This window comes from Dasypus novemcinctus, chromosome 5 (assembly GCF_030445035.2).
Source record: "Dasypus novemcinctus isolate mDasNov1 chromosome 5, mDasNov1.1.hap2, whole genome shotgun sequence".
In the NCBI taxonomy this organism is placed as follows: domain Eukaryota; kingdom Metazoa; phylum Chordata; class Mammalia; order Cingulata; family Dasypodidae; genus Dasypus; species Dasypus novemcinctus.
In genome coordinates this window covers 106,206,127-106,223,114 of record NC_080677.1, presented here as the reverse complement: position 1 = coordinate 106,223,114, position 16,988 = coordinate 106,206,127, and the positions used below count along the sequence as shown (strand labels likewise).

The 16,988-nt window shown below is 48.6% G+C and overlaps 2 protein-coding genes across 4 annotated transcripts; both read right to left on the bottom strand.

Moving 5' to 3' along the window:
- Positions 1–2,515: 2,515 nt before the first annotated feature.
- Positions 2,516–12,313, bottom strand: FSCN3 (fascin actin-bundling protein 3). 3 transcript variants are annotated; one of them, XM_058297328.2, is made up of 7 exons: positions 12,034–12,313; positions 10,290–10,986; positions 9,861–9,979; positions 7,087–7,246; positions 6,470–6,640; positions 5,972–6,172; positions 2,516–3,992 (listed from the first exon to the last, which is right to left on the bottom strand). In XM_058297328.2, the coding sequence occupies exons 1-7, from the start codon at positions 12,175–12,177 to the stop codon at positions 3,715–3,717; spliced, it is 1,770 nt and encodes a 589-aa protein (XP_058153311.1). In that variant the 5' UTR covers positions 12,178–12,313; the 3' UTR covers positions 2,516–3,714. The 3 variants fall into 3 exon arrangements, with proteins under 3 accessions (XP_058153311.1, XP_058153312.1, XP_004471715.1); XM_058297329.2 differs by having other exon boundaries at positions 12,085–12,313; XM_004471658.3 differs by having other exon boundaries at positions 3,508–3,992; positions 5,972–6,177; positions 12,034–12,312.
- Positions 12,314–13,705: 1,392 nt separating this feature from the next.
- ARF5 (ARF GTPase 5) lies at positions 13,706–16,772 on the bottom strand. The gene is made up of 6 exons (XM_058297327.2): positions 16,568–16,772; positions 15,964–16,044; positions 15,524–15,633; positions 14,975–15,046; positions 14,309–14,434; positions 13,706–14,184 (listed from the first exon to the last, which is right to left on the bottom strand). Exons 1-6 carry the CDS (start codon positions 16,632–16,634, stop codon positions 14,098–14,100), a joined length of 543 nt encoding a protein of 180 aa, XP_058153310.1. The 5' UTR covers positions 16,635–16,772; the 3' UTR covers positions 13,706–14,097.
- Positions 16,773–16,988: the final 216 nt, after the last annotated feature.

Genomic DNA, 16,988 nt, shown 5'->3' with positions numbered 1-16,988 from the left:
GTGGGGTGACAAACTGCACAGTGCTGTCTGAGAATGAGCCATTCAGGTCAGTGAAAGGACCTGAATGTCAGAAGTGAGAAAATGATTCCCTTTTCAACTCCCATTCGATTCTGAGTGCATCAAGGAAAAAGTCCATTTTGATCCTACTTTAAGTTTGTTTATCTCCTTTTTTTTACCAAAGGGAAAGGAAACCTCAGGTTCTGAACTTTCAGCAGGCAAGGGAAATCTAATTAGAATTTGGTAACATAGTTTTATTTTCATTGTATTTGTTTTCTTTTTTTTCAAACTATGTTTAAAGAAGTTTTAGATTATAGAAAAGTTATATTGAAAATATAGGGGATTCCCATTTATCTCACGCCTGCCCCTCTCACATTTGCTCCTATTATTAACATCTTACATTAGTGGGGTACATCCGTTACAATTTTTAAAAAAAGATTTATTTTATTTATTTCTCACACCCTCCTCCCCACCCCACCCTCACTGTTTGTGCTCGCTGTCTGTTTGTCTTTTTTTTTTTTTAAAGATTTATTTATTTATTAATTCCCCCCTCCCCTGGTTGTCTGTTCTCTGTGCCTATTTGCTGGGTCTTGTTTCTTTGTCCGCTTCTGTTGTCGTCAGCAGCACGGGAAATGTGGGCGGCACCATTCCTCGGCAGGTTGCTCCCTCCTTCGCGCTGGGCGGCTCTCCTCCCCTGCGTGGCAGGGCACTCCTTGTGAGGCATCAGCACTGCGCATGGCCAGCTCCACACGGGTCAAGGAGGCCCAGGGTTTGAACCAAGGACCTCCCATGTGGTAGACGGACGCCCTAACCACTGGGCCAAGTCCGTTTCCCTGTTTGTCTTCTTTTTAGGAGGCACTGAGAACCAAACACAGGACACCTCCCATGTAGGAGGGAGGTACCCAATCACTTAAGCCACCTCTGCTCCCTGTTTGTTGTCTCTCATTGTGTTTTCCTCACTGTGTCATCTTGTTGTGTCAGCTCATCACTCCAGCCAGTTGTGCCAGCCCATTGTGCCAGCTCACTCTCTTGCTCATCTTCTTTAAGAGGCACCAGGAACTGAACCCAGGACCTACCATGTGAGCAGGCACCCAACTGCTTGAGCCACATCCATTTCCCCCCTTATTTTTAGGTACCAGAGCTGGAATAGAACCCGGGACCTGGGACCTCTTATGTGGGAAGTTGGTGCTCAACCACTGAGTCACATTGACTCCCCTGAGTTGTTGTGTTTTTTTTTTTTTGCTTATTGTTTTGTTTTTTGCTTTTAGGAGGCACCAGGGACCAAACCCGGGACCTCCCAAATGGAAAGCTGGCACTCAACTGCTTGAGGCACACCTACTCCCCACATTTGTTACAACTGATGAACAAATTCTGGAGCATTGCTACTAACCATGGTCTATAGTTTATATTATGGCTTACTACTTTGCACCATACTTTTATAGGTTTTGACAAAACATATAATGGTCTGTCAATATCATGCAAAAACAATTCCAATGCTCTAAAAAATGGCCTACGTTCCACCTATTCTTCCCTCCCTCTCCCCTCAGAACCTCTGGTAACCACTATATTTATATCAATGTTATAAATCTTCCCTTACTACAATAATAACGTCTACTTTGGTCCATGGTTGCATTCCCCTTATGCTTGTTCATTCCTCACTCTTGAGGATTTGGGAATGGTAATACCTGCTCTGCTTCATATTGAGAGGGGGCTTAGATCTTATAGGGCAGATGGAAAGAACTGTTCTGCTTACAGTTGTAGATACACTTTGCTTTTTGGGATGGGCATTGTCCATCATTATCCTTTTGTTAATTGTCCTGGGTGAGCCTGATGAATTGGAGAGTAGGTGTTGGCTGCAACTCTCCTGAGATTCAGGGCTCAACTGGCATATGAACAGACCAACGATTTAAGGCTTTGGGACATATATTTAATGGGTGTAGTGCTAATAAAAGGTTCAAATAAAAGAGGTAGAAGAATCATGTGTAGGGAAATTATAAATGAGCTTAACTCTGTTACAGTGGGGAAATAGGTTATAATATATTTTAAGGTAAGGTCTACCAACAAGGTGCTGGTTTCATGGGGTTGTGTGCCTTGCCTATAGTGTCCACATGTCTCTAGAGCCTTCAGGAACACCCCTCTTTGAGGCTTTGTTTACTGTGGCAATTAGTGAGATCTGTCTGAGATGTGCATAAGTGGAACCTCTGGAGTGACCTCCTGACTCACTTTGAAATCTCTTAGCTGTAAAAATTCATTTGTATTTAAGGTTTCCTCCTTTTGGTCAAGGTCTCTTTCCAAATGCATCACTGGTTGGTACTTAGTGCCAAGGAGGCTCATCCCTGGGAGTCATGTCCCATGCCAGGGGGGAGGGAAAGTGGTGAGTTTATTGCAGAGTTTGGCTTAGGGAGAGGCCAAATTTGAGTAGCAAGGAGATTTTCAGGAGGTAGCTCTTAAACAATAGATATTATTAAGCTAAGTTTCAATTTTATAAGAATAAGATTTATAAGGACAAGTATTTATATCAAGGACTTTGTGTATTGGTCTGTTTTCTTTTATTAGGCACTGACTATGTACACTAGATATTCTTTCCACTCTATTAGAGAACATAGCAGTACTCTCCAGGATGGGAATTTAATATTTTGTTGGTTATTGTGTGGACATTGTTTTTGTTTTTATGATCACTTTCTAGGTATGGCAAGTGATTCTAGTTTTCCATTTATGATAGTTATAAAAATATTCCTTTCTAAATAAATGTATTTCAGAGTATATGTCAATAAAAACATTAATAGGGCAGATGGTAGGTAAGGCTCAAGATCAAGAAGATAGTGCAAGAATCACAGACATTTTGTAAGCCCTGTGTGGTGGCTTGGAGCTATGTACTCCAGAAAAACATGTTCTTAAATTTAATCCATTCCTGTGGGTGTGACCTTTTACTATAAATAGGACCTTTTGTTGAAGTTACTTCAGTTAGGGTGTGGCCCAATTGACTCAGGATGGGTCTTAATCCTATTACTGAAGGCCTTGTAAGGAAGACAACAAAGAGAGAGAGAAAGCCACAGAGGGAGTGGCCAGAGGCTGAAGGTCATAGATAGAAGAGAAGGGAGAGGCCAGGAGAAGCCACCATGTGCATTGCCATGTGATAAAAAAGCTAAGGACCAAGGATCACTAACAGCCATTTCCAGAACACAAGTTTTCTGGAAGAAAGCATTGTTTTGATGACCCCTTGATTTTGGACTTTGCCTAGCCTCAAAACCATGAGCCAATAGATTCCCATCGTATAAGTCAACCCATTGCATTGTATTTGCTTTGGCAGCCAGAAGACTGTGGCACCTGGCTTTCACGGAAAGAACAATGGACATGAGAGTCAGAAGAATTGAGTCAGAGGCCCAGCTCTGAGGTGGATAGTTATGGGACTTTGGGAAAAGCACTTCAGCTCCCTGTAAAGGGTGGGAAGTGGTGGGGAGGAACCTGTGATCCCACCCTTGGATCAAAGGGTGGTAAAATGCAGGGGGATGGACTATAAGGCATAAGGTTTTATTACCATTACCTATGCCCAAAGGAGTATCAGTCCTTCAATCTTTCCAGATCAAAAGGATACACTTAGAGTCATGTCTGGATTTTGAATTCCTCAGGGCAAGGCTGGCTCTTCACTGGGTCACTGGGAATAGTCTAGGTGTTTAGGTGGCGATGGGGAGGCTCAGTGGAAGAACTGGTTACCATTCAGCCCTCCTCTTCTGGATAAAACATAAAGCAGCCTGGGGTCTTAGTTCCACCCTCACCCTGATCTCTACTCTGTACTAACTCAGATTCACAAAAGGATCTTGGGGGTGGCCTGTTGTGATGTATTGTTGATTGAAACAGGTGTTGTGCTAAACTGGGTAGGAAAAGTTGTATAACAGATAGTCTTCTCGTGGATCTCGACTCTGGGGTTCCTGTTCTGATTAATGCAGTAGTTTTTCCTGGGGGTTTCAGATTTCGGTGGGTGACATCCCATTGACCTGAGGAAGGAAGATGAAATAGAAACCTTCAGCAATCAGCCAGCTAGTTGTTTATTTCTGACTTTTGGGAGCAAACTTGGTAAGATACTGTGGGAGGAGAGAGAGTAAAATGATTTGTCCCATTCTCAATAAGGGATCAGAACTAGACATATATGAAGTTAATTTTTAAGAGAAAGCAGTAAGAAGTATTATAAAAATGAAATTAATGGTGCAAAAACATGCTTTCAGAGTTCACAGGGAGACTGTATTCAACAAGTAAGATTTCCTAAGAAACTGAGCTGGGTTGGGAAAGACTTCTAATAGAGTCAGTGAGCATTCTCCCTGCCAGGCTCTTTATAAGCATTTTACATTCATCATCTCATGTAATCGTCACAACAACCCTATGAGATGGACACTATGTTCCTATTTGACCCATGAGAAACAGGCTTTGAGAGGTTAATCTTCCCAAAGCCAAACAACAAGTTTAACGAATAAAAACCTAATTAGAACTCAGGTTTCTCTGAATCCAGAAATGAGCTCAACCACTGTAAAATATTGTTTACTATAACCCGGAAGGGGCCTGAGAAATTTAGTTTAATCCAAACTCTTTATGCAATAGATAAGAAAATTGAGGCCCAGGGTGATTTCATTTTAATTTTTCCCAGTTTGGCCACAGTAAAGGTTTGTAGAGCAAATTGGTAGGAAATGGAAGTATTTGAGGTGTGAGGAAAAAAATGTTGAACATGAAGGAGTGAAGTATGCATTGAGTATCTAAATTTAGATTCAGATTTTCTTTTTAACCTTCACAACATCCTGTGAAGTAGATATTATTCCTATTTTACAAGTAAGGAAACTGAGGCCTAGAAATGCTAAAGCAATTTGCCCAGGGTTACAGAGCTAATAAAGACTGAAGCCTTACTTTTTGTTTTTTTAATAGGAGGTACCAGGGATTGAACCTGGGACCTCATACATGCAAGGACTGATTCCAGTCCAATGATGTCAAAACTAAAACTGTACTCACAACATCCTTTTGACTCTTAAAGCCAAGAAAGTGAAGTCACCTGTGAAGGGGCAGGACTAAGAGCAACAAAATGCCATGACGAGTTGTAAATAAGAGAATGATGGAATGGAAGCCACGTTTTAGGAGAGCTAATTTAGTGGCAGTGTGGAGAAGAGATTGGATGGGGTCGGATCTGATGGCAGGGAGTGCTCCTGGGGAGCTCTGCAAACAGGGCAAACTTTTGGTGAAAAGCTGGGACTCAAGTCCTAGCAAGGCTAATCAAGAAGGAGAAAATATACAAGAGCATCGTTAAGGAAGTACCCAAGACTTTTCGAGGCTTGATGAAGGGCACCAAAGGGAGGAATAGGGGATGATGCTGAGGTTTTGAGCAGCAAGCAGAGAATTACCTTTGGACGAGAGAATAAGTAGTCTAATTTCAGCTATGCTGATTTTGAGGAAATGGCAGGACAAAATCAAGTAAACCCTCTCTCAGGAAGTTGGAAAGGGATGAAGTTAGACATCAGGAGAAGGTTCAGAGCTGAAATATCTGGGAGGTTCAGAGTGAAATATCTGGGAGGCATCAGCATGCCAGATGTCAAGATGGGTAGGGAGAGAAAGCATCCACATGATTATCTTTCACCTGCATGCATCCTCAAAATCACCTCTCTTTCCTGAAAAGGGAATTATATTCTGGATCTCCATGAAGAGAGATACCCAAGGACAACTCGCCTTGTTCCCTCTAGGCTTGCTTGCAAACACATATGTCAGTGTGGCTTAATAGTGAGAAACCAGATATGATTTATTCTCCCTTCTAGCAAGTCCAGACTTAGATGCCTAGTAAGGAAAGGCAAAGAAGTGGAATAAATGTCTGGAATTGATTAAGTCCTGGGACGGAAATCAGCCCAGGACTGCATTGTGGTCTTACTATCATATGCCTCTTCTCCTCTTGTCCCTCAGTTTCTGCTCTCACAGCCCCTGGGTCCTTACCACTCGAACTTACCTAAAATTCCCAGATACACTCTTTGGTAATGTCTTCGCTGTCTGCCAACAAGGTGCCACGTCTGTCGGCTCGCAGGTAGAAGCCATTGGGCGCCAACACCGTGAGCAAGTTGCTCCCTTGAAGCTCTATACAGAAGTTGAGGGCGAACTTTCCCCAAGGGCGAAAGGTGCCAAAGGATGTTATTGACCAGAAGGATCCACTCTGTGCTGAGAGGGTAGAGTTCAGGTCAGTGAGGACGGCTTCAGGCAGGATGTCACTCTCCCCTGGCCACCCTGCCTGGGCCGTACTGGCCTCTATGGAAACTCAAGGGTCATCAGGGATTCTACTGGTTTCTGTTCTGCCAGCCCACTCTGGGGGGACCTGAAGTGTGAAAAGAAACAGAAACCTTGTTTCTCCTTTCATGAAGACAGGGCCTGGGTGGCCGGCCCTGAAGTCTGAGTTGGGGCTAAGTCGGGGGCAGGACTGTGACCGTGGGGGGCGGGGGGAGAAGCTACTTACCCTGGAAGTGGTAGATACCCTGGCGGCAGGGCAGCAGATGAATGCAGTCGGGCTGATCCATGTTGCACTGCACGAGGTCGTGTTCTGATGAGGTGCCCACGTAACCGTACCGACCCCGCAGAACGAGGAAAGGGCGGTTGGCTAATCGAAGCCCAAATTCCTCATTTGGGCCTGAGAGAAATGGGAAGGAGTTATCTGGAGGGGCTGCCTCTAGATGTCTTCCCAGATGGAAGTAGGAGGGGAAAGACTAATTGCGGAAGGACGTGGTCAATATTTGAACATTTACTGAACGTCTCCTAGATGCCTGGCTCTATGGTAGGAGCCTGTGAGGTGTTTGTGAAAGTACCTAGCATAGTGCTGAGTTCAAGAAAGATACACAATCTTCCTTCCTTTGAGATAAGTTCGTTTATCTGATGCTTAGCCGGTGAAGATGTTTTATGGAACATGAAACTGAGGCTCAAAGAGGTAGTTTGCCCAAGCGACTACTAAAATTCAGTAGCTGAGCAAGAATACAAACCCAGATCTTCTGACCCCCAACACTGGTGCTCTGCCTGATTCTAGCTCCCTGTAAAAGCATCTCTAACTCGGAATGACCAGGCAAGGGCTGCTCTGCTCACCTGGAATGGTGGCATTGGCCATCAGCAGGCCATTGGCTGCAAAGCCAAGGAAGCGCCCCCTGGAGGACTGCAGGATGATTCTGCCACAATTCCAGTGCACACGGAAGAAGGTGTCAGACTCCATTGGGTGTCCATTAGCCATCACTGTTCTGTGGTGCCTCTGGAGAGGATATCGGGAACAGGGCGTGGGAGCTAGGACCAAAAACCTCAGCTTTCTTCCTATTATTTTTACTCTAGACCTCTTCCCCACATCCCACCCATCAGCCTTTTTCATCCCCCCAGGGACTGTTTTATGCTTTCGGCTCTTTTTTGGAAAACATGTGTGCTCTGCACTTCCCCATCCACAAACTCACCACTTCTTCCCTTCCCCCAATCTGCTATATCTCAGGGATCAGCATTAAAAAGGGAACTGGGGAAAGCAGACTTGGCCCAGTGGTTAGGGCGTCCATCTACCACATGGGAGGTCCGCGGCTCAAACCCTGGGCCTCCTTGACCCGTGTGGAGCTGGCCCATGCGCAGTGCAGATGAGTGCAAGGAGTGCCCTGACACGCAGGGGTGTCCCCTAAGGAGAGCTGCCCAGTGCGAAGGGAAGTGCAGCCTACCTAAGAATGGTGCCACCCACACAGAGAGCTGACACAAGCTGACACAAGATGATGCAACCAAAAGAAACACAGATTCCTGTGCCGCTGACAACAACAGAAGCGGACAAGAAGACACAGCAAATAGACACAGAGAACAGACAACCGGGGCAGGGGGGTGAGGGGGAAGGGAAGAGAAATAAATAAACAAATAAATAAATAAATATTAAAAAAAGGGGGGGGATCCTGGATGTCCTTATGGAAACAAAAATACCAGCTGCAGCAGTTTGATATCATTGATGAATTCCTAAAAGAAATATTGGATTATATTTGTAAACTGATCCTCTGGGCATATTAGATTATATTGGATTCATAGATTTACTTCATTAAGTAATTATGTAAACCACTTGTGCCAGTAGGGCACCCTTTGGTGGTCACCAAAGGGTGGGGATTCACAGATAAAAGGCGTGGCAAAGACAGAGTTAAGTGTTCTTAACGCTGGAGTTTTGATGTTGGAGTTTTGATGCTGAAGCCTTAAGCTGGAGGCAAGGAAGAGAAGAACCCTGAGCCCAGGAAGAAGCAAGCCTTGGGAAGAAAGGAACCTTGAGCCTGGAGAGAAGCAAGACCCTGGAAGGGAGGAACCCAGGAAGCCTGAACCCTCGCAGACGTCAGCAGCCATCTTGCTCCAACAAGTGAGCATAGACTTTGGTAAGGGAAGTAACTTATGCTTTATGACCTGGTATCTGTAAGCTCCTACCCCAAATAAATACCCCTTATAAAAAACAACCCATTTCTGGTATTTTGCATCAGCACACCTTCGCCTGACTAATACACCAACTAACACTTACTCCAAAATAATCTCAAAATTGGTCACCGAATAAAAGTGAAAGCTAAACCAGAAAGCTTCTAGGAAAAAACACAGGGGAAAATCTTTGCAACTCTTGGGTAGGCAATGCTTTCTTGGGGAAAAAAACAAAAAATAAAACCCAACAAAAACCCCACTAACAACTTTTGAAAAATGGAAAAATTGAATTTCTTAAAAACTCTTATTTTTCGAAAGACACAACTAAGAAAATGAAAAGTAAAGTTACAGATTGGAAGAAAATATTTGCAGTACATGTATCTGGTCACGAACTTGAATTCAGAATATATAAGGAACTCTCACAAATCAATAATAAGACAACTCAGTTAAAAATGGTCAAAAGATCTGAACAGACAGCTCACCAAAGAAGATATACAGATGGTAAATAGGCACATGAAAAGATGCTCAACATTACTAATTCCAAGAGAAATGCAAATTAAAGCTACAATGTCATTACACGCCCACTAGAGTGGCTGGAATGGATAGAACAGACAATAGGAAGCATTCACGAGGATGTGGAGCAATTAGAAGACTCATACGTTACTGACGGGAATGTAAAATGGTACAGTTTAGAAAACAGTTTGACATTTTCTTATAAAGTTAACACACATTTATCATATGATCCAGCAGTTCCATTCTTAGGTATTTACCCAAGATAAATCAAAGTAAAAAGCGTTGTACATGAATGTTCATAGCAACTTTATTCAGAATAACCCAAACTGGAAACAAGCCAAATGTTCTTCAACAAGTGAATGGATAAACAAATTACATTTGTGTTTATGAACAGTGTTATGGAATACTACTCAGTCATAAAAAGGAATGAATTACCTATACCTGCAAGATCATAGATGAATTTCAAAAGCATATGCTGAGTGAAAGAAGCATACATACTGTACACACCATATAATTCTATTAATAAGAAATCCTAACCCATAGTGACAGAAAACAGATCAGTGGTAGTCTGGAGTCAAGGGTGGTGTAGAACTGACTGCAAAGGGGTAAGAGGGAATTTTGGGTTGATGGAAATACTCCCTAGCTTGATTGTGGTCTGGTTGCATGGATATATACATCTGTCAAAACTGATTGAATTGAACACCTAAAACGGATTCATTGCATTGTATGTAAAGTATCCTTCAATAAAGTTAATTTTTTTTTAAAAAAAGAGGTCTTATTAGATGAAAATAGGCCCATTGGATGAAAATGAAAGTTCACTGATAAGGGCATCCACAATTCACCTCACCTTTGGTCATCTACCTTGAGGAAGGGGAAAGAGAGTTTAGAGAGGGAGAGCTCAGGGCTTCAGGTTCCTGTTGCTCAGAAATCCAAGGTCTTACCTGGGCCAGGTAACAGCCATTGGCTGAACGAAGCTGCAAGGTGGGGCTCTCGTGGTCACATTCGAACTGGAACAAGGACATTGGGGTTAAGCGCTCAGAGGCAGCACACACCTCAACATCTGCAGAGGAAGAACAGGTCAGAGAAAGCTGGAGGTTGGCCTCACCCTCAGTCTCATTCCCTCCTCCAAGCTTTATTGCTGGGGACCTCCCTCTGCTTTCCCTCCTCAGCCTCCTTCTCCCCAAGTGACTTTCTGTACAGCCCATCTCCCTGCTTTTCTGTCCTCCGTGGCACAAGAGATTCTCTTGGGTCCCCAGGATTTTCTCTATCAGCAGGTTCAGAAACTTCCTTGTTGATCCCAAATCATTTCCCTTTTTTCAATAACCAGCCCTTCCTCCCTCTGTGGTGGCTGAGCTGGACCCAGCACTTGCCATAGAAGACTGAGACAAACTTCCGAGCCCTTGACTTGAGGCTGACCCAGGTGGGACAGTGCTGCAGGCTGAACCACTCCTGGCCCCTAACGGGACTGGAGCCCAAGCCCAGGAACAGACGCGAGCCCTGTGGATATAACATGCCCCCTTCTCCATCGCTCAGTGACACCAATCCTCCAGGCCGCACTTGCATGTGAAAAGCTGTCTGTGATGAGGGCTGCGTGACCAGCCGGTCTAGGTGGGACAAGAAGTAGTGTGTAGAGGTCTCTAGGTGGTAGCATCCATCTTTGAAATGCAACAGGAAGCCACATTCCTCCAGGCAGGGGACTGGCGCATCTACCCAGATGCGACCCACAGTGGGGTCAGCCCGGGCATAGCAGTGGGTGAGAGGGCTGTAGAGGATGATGTGCACATGGAGGGCTGGCCGGGGGGCCCACATATGGTAGGCTGAGAGGACCCGGGAGTTGCAGAATACATCTTCACCATCGGACTCCAGATAATGACCAGTGATTATGCACTGGAGCGTCCACTTGCAGTTCCGGTGGAAACGGAGTAGGAAGCACCCCTGGTGGCTGGTTCTGGGCCGGCCGTAGGACACAGAGCCATTCCCCTCGGACAGAAGATAGAGGCCCTGCAAGCTTCTTAGTCGTACCACAGCCTGTGTCTCTTGCTCATTGCTCACCAGGAGCTCCCAGGTCTGGAGAAATCAGGAGGAAGATGGAAATCAGTACTGCTAGGTGACTGCTCCCAGATCCCTACAACCATCACCCCTGGCATCACCCCAACACCTTCGTGGAGACCATCCCCCTTCCCATTCACATCAGCTCTGCTGTCCTCTTTGCTGTCAGCCCCTCCACCCTCCCAACCCATAGCAGTCAGAATAGCTCAAGTCCCCTCCCCACTGGAGCCTGAGGACCTCTCAAGCTCTAAAGAAAAGTTCCAGATGTCCTCCCACCCCTTCAACTACAGAAGATAAACTTCGTATTCCCTCCCTTGATCTCTTCCTTCAGTACCCATTCCAAGAAATTTTCCAAGAAACGCTGTGGTTCGTCTTTTCCCGTCCTTGTTATGGACCCCAGATATCACATTTAACCAACACCTTCCTCCTTAAGGGCCACCTCCGTCTTGAGGTAGGAGGAAAGCAAGACCCTTTATACGCAGGCCTGGGTTACCCTGAGGGACTGTCTCCAGAGATAACAGTGGGAGCAGGACAGTTGAGATGTAATTGTCTGGTTCAGCAGTTGTCAAACCTTCTAAGTGGGAGGACTTTGATCCTGCCACATTCAGGCATCCACCCTGAGGTGCCTAGGGCTTTCTCTAAACCGAAGAACCTACTGTCTTAGGGCTTCTAGCATACCCCATTCTCCCGAATCTACAACGAGAACAAAAATATGGGCCTTGCAGTACCCTCACTGGTCTACCTTCTCCTGGATGCCCACAATCCTGCATTCCAGCTTGGGCCCTCTAACTCTCCTCTTTGGGATGACACAACCACTCTGAGCAACCAGAGCACGACAAGGCCGGAAGGCAAAATTGAGGTGTCACTTCATGGAATAGGGTTTAGAGATGGGAAAATGGAGCCATGGAGACCCATGGGCAAAAGGCTGGGGTAGAGGGTCTTGGCCTGGCTAAGGCAGAGACTAGAAAAGTGATAAGGTTGAGCATGTACCCTGTGCTCCCCGGCCCTCTGAAAGAGAGCCTGACCATTTGGAAAACTGGTTCCAGTGCAGGTGTGCCTTATTACCTGTCTCCTGCCCAAACCCTTTGCAGCAGCAGTGACTGTATTCTTACATGCCTCAAAAGTGAGGTAGGTTCCTGCCCAGCTGATGAGCCCAACCCTCAGGTCCTCGGGTTTGGGTTGTCTTTGCATCCATTCCCCCTCCTCCATGGGGCCGGTGCCACAGATGATGACTCGATCCGGCCCAGCTTTCCCCCCGGTGGCAAGGGTCCACAGGCCATAGGGCCCGGAATGAGCCCTGTAGTACCCACCAGAAGATGTTCCCAAAGGGAACCACCCAGGCACAGGCTGGCCTAGGGCCCAGTGCCTCTGTGACCCGGGAGCATTGTGACTGTGGGGGCTCCTCTTATCCCACCACATGGGGACAGGGCATTGACCCAGCAACATCAATCCAAGTCCCAGAGGAGGTGGGTCCAGGGCCTCTGGCGTTCGCTTTCCTATGCCACCAGTAAGGTAGGACTGCGAATCAGAACTTTGGGTCCATGCCATTGCCTACACTGGACTCTAGGCAAGTCCCACCCCTTCTTGCCCTGTTTCTCACTTTGATACCAGGATAAAGACCAACCTCTTAACTCCCTAGAGCATGGATGGGTTCAGCTGACCCTCTTGGGGAGCAAGTGGGTTTTTTTTAGCTCAAGATAGCTGAGAAAAATCTATGAACTTTGAAGGCTTTTGGGAGGACGAGGCCAAAATGTCTCAGAGGTTATTTCTCAGGGAGTGAGGAACCCTGGATAGATGAACAATGAGGATCAAATTCCTCCTAAAATGGAAGGGATGGCTCGGGACCAGGTCCAGGCGAAGGGCCTAGGAGAGAGCCGCGGGCATCCCCTCAACCACCCCCAGCTGCACTGCTGGTGGGGAGGGCAGCTGACTGGGCAGACAGCGCCACGGACCTGAGACCAGCCCCCTCCAGGGTTCCATTAACTAAGAGCCTCTGAGACTCACTGCCTGAAAAGCTCGTGCAGAAAACCCAGCCCCAAACCCGGAGAAACTGACAAATGAGAGAAAACAGAAGAAAGGAAAAAAAATGGTGGTGAGACTATGGGTTTTGTTAAAGCTTTGCTGGGAGCCAAAGGGAAATGGGCAGAGTCAGCCACGATAGGAGAATGGCCCGCAACCCTGGATTCTTACCTGTGCCTCCCTCTTCCCCATAGGAGGGATCATCCCTTAGGAAGAAAGTCTCAGTGGTGAACAAGGGATCATAATCCCCCAAGCTCTGTCAAAGTTTTCTAAAATAAGGCGAATGGGGACACTAGTGGGCTTCGGGCCAGTCCCAGTGAATCACAATTCCTGGGGTGCATTTCTAATGCATAGTCTGTCTCCCTCAAATTTTAAGGTGCATAGCTATTATTAAGAACCACCACTCTAAGTGTCCAGGAGGTAGATGGGAAAGGGGAGTTATATGGTTTACAGAATCATGAAGGCAGCTCCTGCTACCTTCAGCAAAGGCCCCCTGGAGTTGGGGAAGGAAGGGGATTTCCTCCACTGGAACCCCTAGTTTTTCCAGCATCAAGAACAGGAAAGGAGGGAGAAGCCAATCTACATGAGGGCAGCAATGCGGGGAGCGGGGAGACCCTGCAGCCTCAGTTGCTCTGAGCCTCACCCATATTGCCTCTTTTCTCCCAGGACTCCCAGCCCACCCCTCCCCATGTCCCTCTAGGCTACAGACAACACAGTGTACAAACCACAGCAAATTTATTACTCAGTATTCAGTGCCACATCATAGCACCACCCAGAGCCCTCACCTTCCCCCTACCTGGCCCCAAGGGTATACCCAAAACAGAAAAAACAAAACAAAACAAAAGGAAACCCAGATCCCGGCTCCTCCTCTGGAAACCCCTTCCACAGGTCCCAGCAGGCAGGAGAGGGGACTCCTCTGTGCCCAGAGGGCGAAGCTCCAGGCTCCAACAACAGAGAGAACATGCAGGTGGGAGCAGGAACAGAGAGAGGCCCGAGTCTGTCGGGGAGGAGGAGTAGGAGGGAAGAGCACTGCCTGAGGAGTCCGGGAGTCTGGTCATCCCGGGGATGCACAAGGAAGCTTCTGGGCAGCAGGGGCCTGCCCCTGGCTGGTTAGCGCTTCGACAGCTCGTGGGACAGCCAATCCAGCCCATCGTAGAGTCCTGTGCCTTGGGTGGCACAGGTGGCCTGGACGTACCACTGTGGGAAGAAGGAAAGGAAGAGATCAGCAGCAGGGAAGAAAAGGGCGTGTCTTTCCACACATGCCTCAGCCTCTGGTTCCTTTGGGAGAGGCAGGATCCAGTGGGGGAGGGGGGACCCGCACCGTGCGGCTGCGTAAGTGCTGTAGCCCCAGCTTGTCCGTCAGCTCGCTCACGGGCATGGCGTTGGGCATGTCTTGCTTGTTGGCAAACACCAATAGCACCGCATCCCGCAGCTCATCCTCTTGCAGCTAAGAGGGGAAAAGAAGGGGAGGAAACTGTCATTCTACCAGCATCTCCAGAGGCCCTCCTCCCTGCTGTGCTGCGAGTGCCCATTTCTACCTTCTACCTTATTTCTGGGAAAATACAGTTTCCTGTAGTGTATTGATGTAGAGTTATAAATGAGCTTGAAGGCTCCAAGGTCTTAAGTCCAGGAAAGGCATTTTTTCTAATTTGAGTACATTCCCTAGTCAAAATGACCAAATTTCCAAATGGGAACACCAAAATCTAAGAATGATGCTTCTCCCCACCACATATAAATCCCCGCTCCCTACCAACTTCTCAGATTTGGATGTGAAGGTATGAGAATTCAAGAAAAAAGCCAGCCCTGTGCTTTTTATCCTGTTACAAACCGAAAACAGGGTGAGATAAACAGTAGGCCTGTGTCCACCAAGACAAATGCACATTCCTGGCCTCCAAGGTCGGTGAGGTGCTCCCTGACTTCCACATCAGCACAGACATGTCTCTGTCCCCAAAGTGAGGGCTCAGTTCCCAGGGCTCTGGGTGCTCACCATCTTCTGGAGTTCATCAGCAGATTCCTGGACCCGCTCCCGGTCATTACTGTCCACCACAAAGATGAGGCCCTGGGTGGGAAGAAAGAAAGGAAAGAGGAACAATCTCTCTCAACTGGGATGTACTCTAGTCTGCTCCTCTCTCACACCTTCCTTTCTGTAGTCAGGTCTAAACCCCTTTTGTCCACTAAGCTTCCACTAAGGCTCTCAAGAAGTCCTAGCACAAGCTGGAGACACCAGAGCAAAGGATATGGCCTGTGTTCTACAGGAACAAGTGGTCTAGCAAAGAGACGTCCAAGGAACAGGCAATAAAGATAGGTGATGAGAGTTAAACCAAGCAGTGTGGACCCAGAACCCTGCTTCTCAGGAGAAGTCTAAGATGGGGAAATCTCAGCAGAAGGCTGAGACAACTTTTGAAGGATGAGCACAGGCTGGCCAAGAAAGAGGAGCAGGGGATGGGGGTGGGGGCGGGGGCCCAGCCTAGGTTACCTTCTCAGTCCTCCTAGCCCTAATATCTCTTCCCTGGGGTTGGGGAGTCCAACCCTGTACCTGAGTGTTCTGGAAGTAGTGCCGCCACAGAGGCCGAATCTTGTCTTGGCCTCCTACATCCCAGACTGTGAAACAGATGTTCTTATATTCCACCGTTTCCACATTGAAGCCTGCGGATAATTGGGCAAAAATACGGGAAAAAGTCTTGTAAGGAAAGAACTCACGACTACTACTTGGATGTCAGCAGGGACACAAAACCTGCAAGGACCAAGATCCAGGGGACAAGAACCTCAGAGGGAAGCAGTTCGCAGCTGCGGCGGGGCTAGAGCACATCCACCCCGCCTCGGCACTATCCCCGGGCAAGTAGAGATACCCAGATCCACTTCTCAAGTAGCCATATCAGGTGTCAGGGGCAGCTCCGGGTAGGGAGATAACCGCCTCGCAGAACGGCGAGCAGACACCGAGAAGGCTCCCCGCGGCGCTCCGGCTCCCGGGCTCACCTATGGTGGGGATGGTCGTGACAATCTCCCCCAGTTTCAGTTTGTATAGGATTGTGGTCTTGCCAGCTGCATCCAAGCCAACTGCAATGGAGAGGGACAGAGGGCTTGAGATGAGAACGAGGGAGCCCCCTGGAGACCAGGGAACGGGAGAGGTCAGGACAGCGGGTGGTGACGGGGGCGGAGAGGAGAGCCCGAGCGCCTCCAGGTGCGCTGTTATCTACCCTCGGGCCTGGAGGGCAGTCGAGCTGCTGTGCGCCAACTCCTGCCCCCAAAGTGGGCGAGAAGGGAGAGAACAGGGGCTGGGGGTGAGGGGAGTAAGGGGCACGGAAGGAGGGCCGCGCTCCTGTAAAAGTCGTCCCCAAGGGTGGAATCCTCCCTTCTTACCAGTCGGGCCAGGGCGGACGGAGCATCACCCCACCCCGTCCCTGTCTCAGGCCCCAGGGACGGTGCTGCAGACCGGGACCTGCCCGAGAGCAGCGGCCCTGAGGGTCTAGGAGGTGGGTGACGCGGGGTCAGAGATGCGGGTGAGCCCGGCCGGAGGGGCGCGGGGGCGGGAGGGCCGCGCGGGGGCGGTGTCCGGGGCCGCGCGCTCGGGCTGCCTCACCCATGAGGATCCGCATCTGCTTCTTCCCGAAGATGCGCGAAAAGAGCGCGGACACAGTGAGGCCCATGGCGGGGCCCGGGGGCGGGCGTGCGGGCACCGACGCCGGGTGCGGGCAGGAGGCGGCCGGCCGCGGGGGGGATGGGGCGCAGCAGCAGCGGCAGCAGCAGGAGGCTCCGCCGCCGCCGCCTCCGCGCGTCCCCGCCAGCCCCACGTCACGCGGGCCCGCCCCCGCCCGGCTCCGCCTCCCCCGCCCGCGGCCTCCCCGGCCCCGGCTCGGGGAGAAGCCGAAGCTGAACGTGCCCCCCGCGCGGGCTTTGACGAAGCAACGGGGCTGGGCCTCTTGTTTCCAGCTCGCCTGTCAGGCCTGTGGCCGCCGAACCACCAGCCCGAGCAGGGCCGCGGAAACGCGGCATCGCGGCCA